At 49.1% G+C, this 11,362-nt stretch overlaps 1 protein-coding gene across 1 annotated transcript; it reads left to right on the top strand.

The window, feature by feature from the left end:
• The first annotated feature begins 85 nt into the window (after positions 1–85).
• On the top strand, positions 86–3,535 carry INHA (inhibin subunit alpha). Its single transcript, XM_025886939.2, has 2 exons — positions 86–496; positions 2,523–3,535. Exons 1-2 carry the CDS (start codon positions 223–225, stop codon positions 3,353–3,355), a joined length of 1,107 nt encoding a protein of 368 aa, XP_025742724.1. The 5' UTR covers positions 86–222; the 3' UTR covers positions 3,356–3,535.
• The last annotated feature ends 7,827 nt before the right edge of the window (positions 3,536–11,362 follow it).

Raw genomic sequence — 11,362 nt, 5'->3', positions numbered from 1 at the left:
AGGGCCACAGACATCTGCGTCAGAGATAGGAGGTCTCAATGCCATGGGCAGGGGCCACTCTGGATTGCAGGGCGTGGGAAGGACTGGGGAGACCAGGATGAGAAGGGTAGAAGAGGACTCGCGGTGGGATGGGGAGGGCAGAGTGGGGAGGCGAGGGGCAGACACTAACCGAGGGGGCACAGGGCAGGGTGCGGGTTCACCGTTGGCAGGGCTAGGTGAGCTATGCTGCCCCAGCTACCACTCCTGCTCCTCTTACTGCTGTCCCCAAAGAGTGGGCATGGCTGCCATGGGCCAGAGCTGGACCGGGCACTTGTCCTGGCCAAGGTGAGGGCCCTGTTCTTGGATGCTTTGGGGCCTCCGGCACTGGCCGGGGAAGGTGGGGATCCTGGAGTCAGGCGTCTGCCCCGAAGACATGCCCCGGGGGGCTTCCTGCGCAGGGGCTCTGAGCCCAGGGAGGAGGAGGATGTCTCCCAGGCCATCCTTTTCCCGGCTACAGGTAATGAGCATGGGGCACCGGCAGGGCGACTTTGAGAAGCAGTGCGGTACGTACAGCATGGGCTCAGGAGCCAGGCAGGTCTGGGTTTGAGTCTCTGTCTCGTCACCTGAAAATGGGCAATGATGCTTACCTCTCAGGATTAAGCGAAATGGAGCGAGGCTCAGAGGAGTCACTTGGGGGACATTCATTTGGGAGACCAAGGGTCTCTAGAAAGAGATATTTGGGCTTGGGCCCCTTTATGCCACCTTTCCTTCTTCCCCCGCCTCGCTCCCTGCGCAAACCTTGTTTCTTTAGCCCCAGTTAGTTGAGACTTGAGAAGATACAGAAATGTTGGGGTAAGATTAGTTGGGAAAATTTTCAGGAAATTAGTCTACTTTCTCTTGAATCCCCTTTTCATCTCCTTATGTATGTTCCCGTGTTCCACAGTCAGTGGAACTGACTGAACCAGTAAAGCCCTCTTCCAGGTGGACATTCTTCTAGTCTGGCCTATCTTTCCCTCGGAGAGGAGTTCCTGCCTCCCTGTGCCGCAGTGACTTCATGTGGCTTTGGGATCAGGCAGAATCCCAGCCTGGCCACTTAGTAGTTAAATGTCACTTCCCCTTTGTAACCCTGTTTCCTTATCCGCAAAAGAGATCAATCGTGAGGGGCACCTGGGTGGCTCAGTCGTTAAGCGTCTGCCTTAGGCTCCGGTCATGATTCCAGGGTCCTGGGATCAAGCCCTGCATGGGGTTCCCTGCTCCGCGGGAAGCCTGCTTCTCCCTCTCCCACTCCCCCTGCTTGTGTTCCCTCTCTCGCTGTCTCTCTCTCTGTCAAATAAATAAAAAAAATAGATCAATCGTGAGATTTATAATGAGAGAATCCACACGACAGTATTGTCCCAATCTGCAGTCCTTCACCTAGTCATGAGTGTTTAGTAGAGTCTGCAGACCTGTAGTGGAGGGATGCCAACTGCCTTTCTCAGAAAGCACTGCCTTCTATCCTGGGTTATATGGTTTCCCCTCCTCCCCCTCCTTTTTCTTTCGGATAGTAACCTATTTTTTTAAGTGGAATTTTTAAAAAGATTTATTTATTTATTTGAGAGAGAGAGAGTGTGTGAGCTGGAGGGGCAGAGGGTGAGGCAGAGAATCTCAAGCAAACTCCACACTGAGTGTGGAGCCCCATGCGGGGCTCAGTCCTATGACCCATGAGATCATGACTTGAGCCGAAACCAAGAGTCAGATGCTCAACTGACTGTGCCACCCAGGTGCCCCTAAAAGTAGAATTGTTTTAAAGAATGTATCATGCAATATTTCTGACAATATAAGATACATGAGGTGGGGCACCTGGCTGGTTCAGTGGCAAGAGCGTGTGACTCTTGATCTCGGGGTTGTGAGTTTAAGCCCCATGTTGGGTGTAGAGATTACTTAAAAATAAAAACTTTTCTTTTTTTTAAAAAGATTTTATTTATTTATTTGACAGAGAGAGACACAACGAGAGAGGGAACACAAGCAGGGGGAGTGGGAGAGGGAGAAGCAGGCTTCCCACGGAGCAGGGAGCCCGATGTAGGGCTCGATCCCAGGACCTGAGCTGAAGGCAGGCACTTAACGACTGAGCCACCCAGGCGCCTCTTAAAAGTAAAATCTTAAAAAAAAAATTTTTTTTGAAGGCGTATGGGGGAATAAAACAAATGCCCGAGTATTCAAGAGGATCCAAGATCCCATTTCATGCTACTGGTGAACAAAAATTTAGGTCTACCGATGCCAAGCGCTGGTGAAGGTAGAGGGTGGGCAGGGCCTGTACATACATTGCTGAATGGAATATTAATTGGTAAAACCATTTCAGAGAGAAGTTGGCCACATCTTGTATTTTTTAAGTCCGTTAAGGGTGAAATAACAAATGGAGAGCCTCTGTCAGCTCTCTCAGGAGGCTGACAGCGGTCAGGGTGTGGCTGGCTGATGAACTGCCGTGGTATCCCGGCTGCTGAGGATGAGAAGTCCCAGGCTGTGCCAGTCAGGGCTGCCCTCTCCCTTCCCTTTGTCTCCTGCAGGTGCCGGCTGTGCGGTTGAGTCAGCTGCTAGAGAGCTGAGCCAGGAGGCCGAGGACGGCCTCTTCACATACGTGTTCCGGCCGTCCCAGCACACGCGCGGCCGCCAAGTGACTTCAGCCCACCTGTGGTTCCACACGGGCCTGGCCAGGCAGAGCAAAGCAGCCTCCAATAGCTCTGGGCCCCTGCTAAGCCTGCTGGCTCTGTCATCAGGGGTCCCCATGGCCGTGCCCATGTCGTTGGGCCAGGCACCCCCTCGCTGGGCGGTGCTGCACCTGGCCCCCTCTGCACTCCCTCTGCTGACCAGCCCTGTCCTGGTCCTGCAGCTGCGCTGTGCTCTCTGTTCCTGCTCAGCCCGACCCGAGGCCACACCCTTCCTGGTGGCCCACAGCCGGGCCAAGCCCCCCAGGGGAGGCGAGCGAGCCCGACGCTCAACTCCCCCGCTGCCCTGGCCTTGGTCTCCGGCCGCGCTGCGTCTGCTCCAGAGACCTCCGGAGGAACCCGCCGCCCATGCTGACTGTCACAGAGCGGCCCTCAATATCTCCTTCCAGGAGCTGGGCTGGGACCGGTGGATTGTGCACCCTCCCAGTTTCATCTTCCACTATTGTCACGGTGGCTGTGGGCTGGCTGCCACACCAGACCTGCCCCTGCCGGGGCCCGGGGCTCCTCCTACCCCTGTCCAACCCTTTTCTTTGGTGCCAGGGGCCCAGCCCTGCTGTGCTGCCCTCCCTGGGACCATGAGGCCTCTACGTGTCCGCACCACCTCAGATGGCGGTTACTCTTTCAAGTATGAGACAGTGCCCAACCTTCTCACACAACACTGTGCTTGTATCTGAGGGAGTCCTGCTGGCGGCCAAGCCTGCACCCATCAACAGCTGGAAGAAAGGGCAGAGTTCAGAAAATGGATGGTTCCCACTTCCCCCTCCTTCCATCCCTCTCTGCCTGAGGGCTCCCTTCCCCATCCCGTCCCCTGTCCCATGGGTAACATGTGACAATAAACAACACAGTGCATATGACTTGGCATGCATTCTCTGGCTTCTCTGATATGGTGGGGGGCAGGTCTAGGCCCCAGGAGCATGGGATTGTAGGATCTCAGGTCATGCAGCCTCGCTTGACCTCAAAGTCATGGGGTTCCAGAGCTGTGATTGGATATGCCTCTGGTGGGGAAGCCACAACACTTGGGAGAAGACACAAAGTGTTCTGAGCTCTTGGTGGCCACTCTGGACTGGAACCTCATGCCGCTCCCCTGCTATTCTCTGCCCAAGCTCATGGACCCCTAGCTCAAGGTCAGGGGATTTGTAGACTGGCCAGAGATGATGGTCTTCAAGGACCCACTGGAGATAGATGTTCAGAGCAGCTTAGATCTTGGGTTTCTCAGGAACTTAGGTGGGAAATAAGGCAAAGACAGATGAGTTGGCAGGGCCTGAGAGTTGACAAGAGCAAGAGAGGGGAGAGAATGAAGACCCGAGGATTTCAACTTGCTGAGGCTCCTGGGATGCCTTTGAATCTACCACTGGTTCCTGACATGGACTCCTTGAGGCCTGGCCTTCTGGAATTCAGGTTCTCAAAGTCTTTGGTTTCCTTAATGTGCCCTGTATCTTTACACTAACTCCTTAACTCAGTCCTTAATGTCAGAAGCATGGAAAAGCAGAGCCTACTATTAGAGAAACATACTCTCGTGTCAGTGTATGCACTTTGTGCAAATGCTTAGAGTCCAGAGCCCAGTGCAAAGAGTCTTTTTCTTTTCCCATAGTGTCTCCTCTCAGTCCGTTCCTGCCTGCCTCGTCTGGGCCTTGCTTCCCTGGCCTTCCTCTGTGCTTTCCTCACTCTCCCCTTTCTCCCTCCCTCTGGTTGTCCACCTGCTGTGCCCCAGGGTCCTGGCTCTCAGCCAGGAGCTTCCATCCAGTCTCCCTTTAAAAGGAGGATGTTCAGATCCCTCTGACAGAAAGCTGGAGCACTTTCTGGTATTGACCGCATAACCACAGTGCGCATGCATGCTAACAGTGATTCGTCAAAGACTCCTTCCTACGAACCCCGCTTCACTGGGTGGGTCAGTGCCTGCCCCAGGAAGGGGCTGTGGAGGGGAGAGACTCCCATCCCTTCACCTTCAGGCTAACGTCTTCCCCCTCTTTGAGCTGAGCTGAAGGAGCTACTCTTCCTCAGGGCACAAGAGAGCAGCCCACCTCCTCACTCCGGAGCTGGCCCCAGGCTCTGTTGATGGTGAATCCCCAGCGAGGCTGCTCCTGCTTCCTGTTCACAGGCTCCTGTCTCTCCCAGCACCTTCATCTAGACCCAGTGCTGCAACTCGTCTGTGCTCAGGGCTCCCGGGGTCCCTACTCAGGCAGTGGACTGGTGAGAGGGCTGGTTGGGCTCGGGCAGTGGCGGGAATGGGAGATTTTCCTCAGGTCTCTCCAAGCTTCATGCTCTCACTGTCTGGCTTCCCTTGCCAGATCCTCCCTGCCTTGAGTGAGGCCTTTCCCTGGGATCTGCAATCCTCCTCCTAGGCCTGGGACCCTGTGTTGTTCCGACTTCCCCTGTCCCAGGGATGTGGATGACATCTGAGGGGTGGGGACTCTACCGAGGGGCACAGGATTCTCCACTAGGCAATGCTAGTAAAAAGTTTTCACGTACGTGAGACAGAGAGAGAAACGTGAGTACAATGTAGTGTCTTTCTTTCTTTTCTTTTCTTTTTTTAAAGACTTTATTTATTTATTTGAGAGAGAGAGAATGAGAGATAGCACGAGAGGGAAGAGGGTCAGAGGGAGAAGCAGACTCCCTGCTGAGCAGGAAGCCCGATGCGGGACTCGATCCCGGGACTCCAGGATCATGACCTGAGCCGAAGGCGGTCGCTTAACCAACTGAGCCACCCAGGCGCCCAATGTAGTGTCTTTCACAAAGCCACCAGAGGTGTTCATTTTAAAGGGATATCCTTTATTTGAAAGTTATCCTTTCTCTGTGTGTGTATGTTTGAGAAAGTGAGAGAGTAAAAGTATTTCTTTTATGATATTTTATGATACGATATTCTTTTATGATTACTTAACAAAATTAAAACTTGGCAATTTTAGGGGCCCCTGGGTGGCTCAGTCAGTTGGGCATCTGACTCTTGGTTTTGGCTCAGGTCATGACCTCTGGGACAGGCTCCACATTCAGTGGGGATTCTGCTTGAGATTCTCTTGTTCTTCCTTTCCCTCTGCCCCTCCCCATGCCCCTCCCTCCCCCTGCTCTCTCTCTCTCTCTTTAAAAACAAACGAAACAAAACAAAACACTTGGCATTCTAATTTTGGACCCTAACATTTGTCTTTGTAATTCTGCTGCTGAATTCTGTGAAATCCCAAAGTCTGGGAGTCACACTGGTCTAGGCCACCCCTTCAAGAATCTCTAAAGCCTTATTGCATTCTGTTAACTTAGCAAATCAGAACAACACATCCTCCCCTCCCTAAGAGGGCCTGACAGTGGCTAAGGACATCTTTTTGTCCTCATTTCTTACCATGAGACTAAGAGCAATAGATTTCAGAGATGCTCCTTGTTCCCAGGGCTAATCATTAGAAACACTGAATGCTCTTAATTGAGTCAGTTTGAACAGAAAATGCAACTCAAACTGACTTAAACCAAACTAAATTAATTTTTTTTAAGATTTTATTTATTTATTTGTCAGTGAGAGAGGGAGAGAGAGAGAGCACAAGCAGGGGGAGCAGCAGGCAGAGGGAGAGGGAGAAGCAGGTTCCCCGCTGAGCAAGGACCCTAGGATCATGACCCGAGCTGAAGGCAGACACTTAACCAACTGAGCCACCCAGGCGTCCCCAAACCAAATTAAATTAAATTTAATTAAAAAAGCATTGGCTTGTGAGAAGTCTGTGGCCACAGCTGGCTAAGGTTTGGCTTGATCTGGGGCTCCAAAGATGTTGCCAAGATCCAGCTATAGACTCGCCTTCCCTTGGGCACATGGTGGCTTGAGCAGCTCCAGGTTCCCATCATCTCACACCTGGTCTCAGGAGGGAGTTGGCTTCTGGATGTCCCAGAATGGGTCTTGGTGGGCCTGACTGTCCTGCTTTGGATCATGTGCTCCTCCAGGAAAGGTGGCTGAGGGGACAGAATGCGTCAATGACTTATATCCTGTATCCTACCCCGGGGGCCCAGAGCCAAAAGCACAAAGGCTAAAGGTGAAAAAACGTAATTTCTCAAAGCAGGATACAGTTACCACGAAAACGGGGGAGTCGATGCTGAGAGGCAGGTACTATGGACGCCTCCTCCTAATTCTCTCTAAAATCAAGCCTTTTCTCTGTCCCGACACCGACACTCTTGTGTCACTTCCGGGGCAATTCTCGAGGGGCAGGGCGGCAGCCTCCTTAACCAGTCCCCACGCACCCATTCCCTACCTCTCCCGTCCACTTGCCACCCGGCTGCCCAAGGAGACTTCTTTTGTGATCGTGCCCCTGAAGTGGCTTAAGAAGTTGTCTCCACAAAGTTCAATCCCCTCTGTGTGCGTAGAAGCCCTTTACAACCGGCCCTAAACCCATCCGCACAGCCTCATCTCAGACCTGTCCCTCCCTTCCTCTCCCCGCCCAACCACACACATCAGAGCTCTGCTCAGACAAATTCCCATCCTTCCTCAAACACGTCATCTTCTTCTCCAGCTGCCCCGGCTGCAGCAATCTCTTTCCCTCGGGCAACGCCTCCTTGAAGATCCAATTCTGATGTCATCTCTTCTGTGACTTCCCTTCACTCCCGGATGGCAGAGCCTGCTAGTCTTCCTGGCTGCTTCCTGGGCGCTTTGTTCTTTAATGTTGATTTATTTTATTTTATTTTTTTTAAAGATTTTATTTATGTATTTGACAGAGAGAGAGACAGCGAGAGAGGGAACACAAGCAGGGGAAGCGGGAGAGGGAGAAGCAGGCTTCCCGCGGAGCAGGGAGCCCGATGTGGGGCTTGATCCTGGGATCATGACCTGAGCCGAAGGCAGACGCGTAACAACTGAGCCACCCAGGCGCCCCTTTAACGTTGATTTAAAAAAAAAAAAAGTTTCACAAAGAACACACAGATATGTTCTCATGGTAACGATTCAAATATGGAAATTAATGCTGAGGTTCTCCTTGGCCATCCCCTCCAGGGAGCTGAGTATCCTGCCAGACACATTTCTATGAGTTTACATACAGACACATATCTTGTAGATATAGCTTTTTCCCCCACAGATGCTATCATGCCTTATGCGTTGTACTGAAACTCTCTTACCTTTATGTTCTCAGGGCTTTCTTTGATTTTTTTTTATTACTCAAAAAACTTCATTTTTTTTATTTAGCTTTCTGACTCTGTGCTTGGGCCTTCAACACTTTCACAACAATTTTCTTCTCAATAAGGAAAGCACGCTTGATCCTGTCACAAACACACTTAGCACACATGGAACCACCATAGGCCCTGCTGATGTGTTTTTTCGTTTTGGACGACCTCCTAAGGACTTTAGGTCTCACAGCACGAACTCCTCGAAGTCGGCCTGGGCACACGCCACATGCAGATTTTGGTGCTTTCCCAACCTTCTTGGTATAAAGGTAAATGATTCTATTACCAGGGGTCCGGGACAGCTTAGTTTTGTTAGAGGCTGTGTTGTAGGACAGCCTGACAGTAAGTAGGTCAAATGCTGGACCATTCTGAATGCCTGATAGACGCCGTCCCCGGAAGAGCGCTTTCTTTGATTTTATTTCCAGTCTTACCATTAGCTTTTTTTTTTCTTAGAAATCACACTCCCCACGCCAAATAATCTTCTTTTGTTAATTTAAGTACTTATATAACAAACAAACACATATACAGAACTTACTATGGGCCAGGCACGTTACAAGTAAAAGCTCATGCAATCCTCATAACCATCCTATGAGACATGCACTGATATCACACCCATTGCACAGATGAGAAAACTGAGGTACAGAGAGGTTAAATAATTTACCCAGAGTCACATCCCTAATAAGTGGTAGAGCCAGGATTGGGACTCCAGAAGTCTGATTCCAGAGTGTGTGCATCCACCAAAATGCTACATGGCCACGTGGCCTCTCCTCTTCACTGTTTTTCAAATATGCCCTGCTGAGGAGATGAAACAGTGTCCATTGATAAGGAAGACACTCTAGGGGCACCTGGGTGGCTCAGTTGTTGAGCGTCTGCCTTCGGCTCAGATCAGGATCGAGCCCCGCATCGGGCTCCCTGCTCCGTGGGAAGCCTGCTTCTCCCTCTCCCACTCCCCCTGTTTGCGTTCCCTCTCTCGCTGTGTCTCTCTCTATCAAATAAATAAATAAGATCTTTTTTTTTTTTTTTTTTAAAAAGGAAGACGTTTTAGTCCCAGGACACTTGTGAAAATGGCAATGCACAAGCAAAAGAGCACAAGCAGAGGGGCGGGGCAGAGGCTAGCTTCCTGGCTAGGTTTCCACATTGCTTGGGACAGTGGTGGCTCCTTCGTTCATTCCCTTTTCTGCTTTTTGAATGGGAACATCTGTAACTATTATTCTAGGACTGTCTTACTATTATATCTGGCAGCCGAGAACTTGTTTTATAGGTTCACATGTGCCCAGATGGAGAGCAACTGTGCCCCAGGAATCATACCCAAGTCCTCACCCAAACTTTAAACAATTTAAATAATGAGATTTGGGACTTTCGAGATGGTGAGATTCTGATAAAATTTTGGAATTTGAGTTGATGCTGTCATGGGTTGAGGCTTTTGAGCTCCTTTGGATGGGGTGTGTTTATATGGATTGGATGCGAACTTTGGGGGTAAAGGTAGGCTATGGCAGGCAGAATAATGGCCCTCCAAAAATGTTCATGTCCTAACCCCCAAATCTGTGAATAGGTTATCTTATATGATAAAAGGGACTTTGCAGATATGATGAAGTCAAGCATTTTGAGATGAGATTATTCTGGATCATCTAGGCAAGCTAAATGTAATCACAAGGAGGGGCGCCTGGGTGGCTCAGTTGGTTGAGGGTCAGACTGCTGGTTTCTGCTCAGGTCATGATCTCGGGGTTGTGAGATCAAGCTCCACATCGGGCTCCTTTATCAGCGGGGAGTCTGCAGCGGATTCTCTCTCTCCTTCTGGCCCTCTAACCCTCTCTAAAATAAATAACTATTTAAAAAATGTGATCACAAGGATCCGTGTAAGAGGGAGGCAAAAGAATCAAAATTGTAAAAGATGTAAGGCCAGAAGCAGAGACTGCTGTGATATGGCCTTGAGCCAAGGGATGCCAGCATCCTTTGCAAATTGGAAGAGGCAAAGCACAGGTTTTCTCCTGGAGCTACCAGAAGGAAGCTGCGATGTGTTAATTAACGTGGCAAAGGCTACTCGACTTTGCAGGTGTGACTGAGGTTCCTACAGACTTTAAGATGGAGAGATAATTTTGGATTATCCAGTGGGCCAATCTAATCACATGAGTCCATAAAAACAGAGAACCTTCCCTGGCTGTTGCAGAGAGATGGGATTATGGAAGAAAGGCCGGAAAAGTGCAAAAAGGGGGCTATGAGCCAAGAAATGCAGGCAGGCTCTAGAAGCTAGAAAGGTAAGGAAGTGATTCTTTCCTAGAGCCTCTTGAAAAAAATGCAGCCCCCCCCCGCACCTTGATTTGATTTGATTTTTTAAGATTTTATTTATTTATTTGGCAGAGAGAGAGAGAGCATAAGCAGGGGGAGCGGCAGGCAGAGGGAGAAGGAAAAGCAGGCTCCCCGCTGAGCAAGGGTCAGGTTGTGATCTCAGGGTCCTGGAACTGAGATGTCTGTCGAGCTCCCCACTCCGTGGGGGGATCTGCTTGTCTCCCTCTCCCTCTGGCTCTCCCCCTGCTCACGCGTGCGGGCTCTGTCTCTCTCTCTCTCTCTAAAATACATACATCTTTAAAAAAAACAAAAGTAAAAATAAAACTTTAAAAAATAGATAAATAAAAATAAAGTAAAAATAAAGTACCAATATTTATCACATATCCTCAAGGACTGCTGATGTTTATGTCCTTTTATTTCTGGTTTATGATGGTCACAGCTCTATAAAATACAAGGCCAAATTGTATTTTTTGATACTAGTAATTAGCTAAATTGATAAGTAAAAAAGATACATAAAATCTAAATAGAAGAGGTTCCTGGGTGGCTCAGTTGGTTGAGCGTCTGCCTTCTGCTCAGGTCATGATCTCAGGGTCCTGAGACTGAGTCCCCTGTTGGGCTCCCTGCTCAGGGGGGAGTCTGCTTCTCCCTCTGCCTGCAGCTCCCCCTGCTCATGCTCTCTCTCTCTCAATTAAATGATAAATAAAATCTTTTTAAAAAATCTAAATGGGAAAAATAATTATTATATGATCAAACTATTTCAAAATCAGAATACAGATACTTTTCGGTATATATCACAGAAAAAATTTCAACTTGATTTCATTAAAAGATTTCTTAATAGCTACTGATCAGTGAAGCACCAAGAAATTTTAGAGCAAATTCTACCAAATGCATTCATCAAAACGGGGGGTTGTTCATTTTTCTGCAAATAAATGTTGTTACATTGACACTAAGCATGTAACAAATTGGGTTGACTAGATATTTAAAAGCTATCACCATGGGGCACCTGGCTAGTTCAGTCAGTAGAACATGAGACTCTTGATCTTGGGGTCATGAATTTGAGCCCTATGTTGGGTGTAGAGTTTACTCAAAAAAAAAAAAAAAAAAAAGGCTATCACCATAAGCCAGCCCTGCAACTAAAAACTCAAACACAGTAATCTCAAGATCCATCCCTAGTCCAATATTATCTGTACTCAGGCTGGAAGACAGAATAAGACCAAAATGTTTTTATAAAAGTAATAAAAATAATTTGATTGTTTTAATGCTGGAAAGTATTTTATTATATT

This window comes from Callorhinus ursinus, unplaced genomic scaffold (genome assembly GCF_003265705.2).
Source record: "Callorhinus ursinus isolate GAN/ISIS: 27379988/994484 unplaced genomic scaffold, GSC_fseal_2.0 scaffold2, whole genome shotgun sequence".
Taxonomy (NCBI): Eukaryota; Metazoa; Chordata; class Mammalia; order Carnivora; family Otariidae; genus Callorhinus; species Callorhinus ursinus.
The sequence above is the reverse complement of the archived record's forward strand: the minus strand, read 5'-3'. Positions and strand labels throughout refer to the sequence as shown.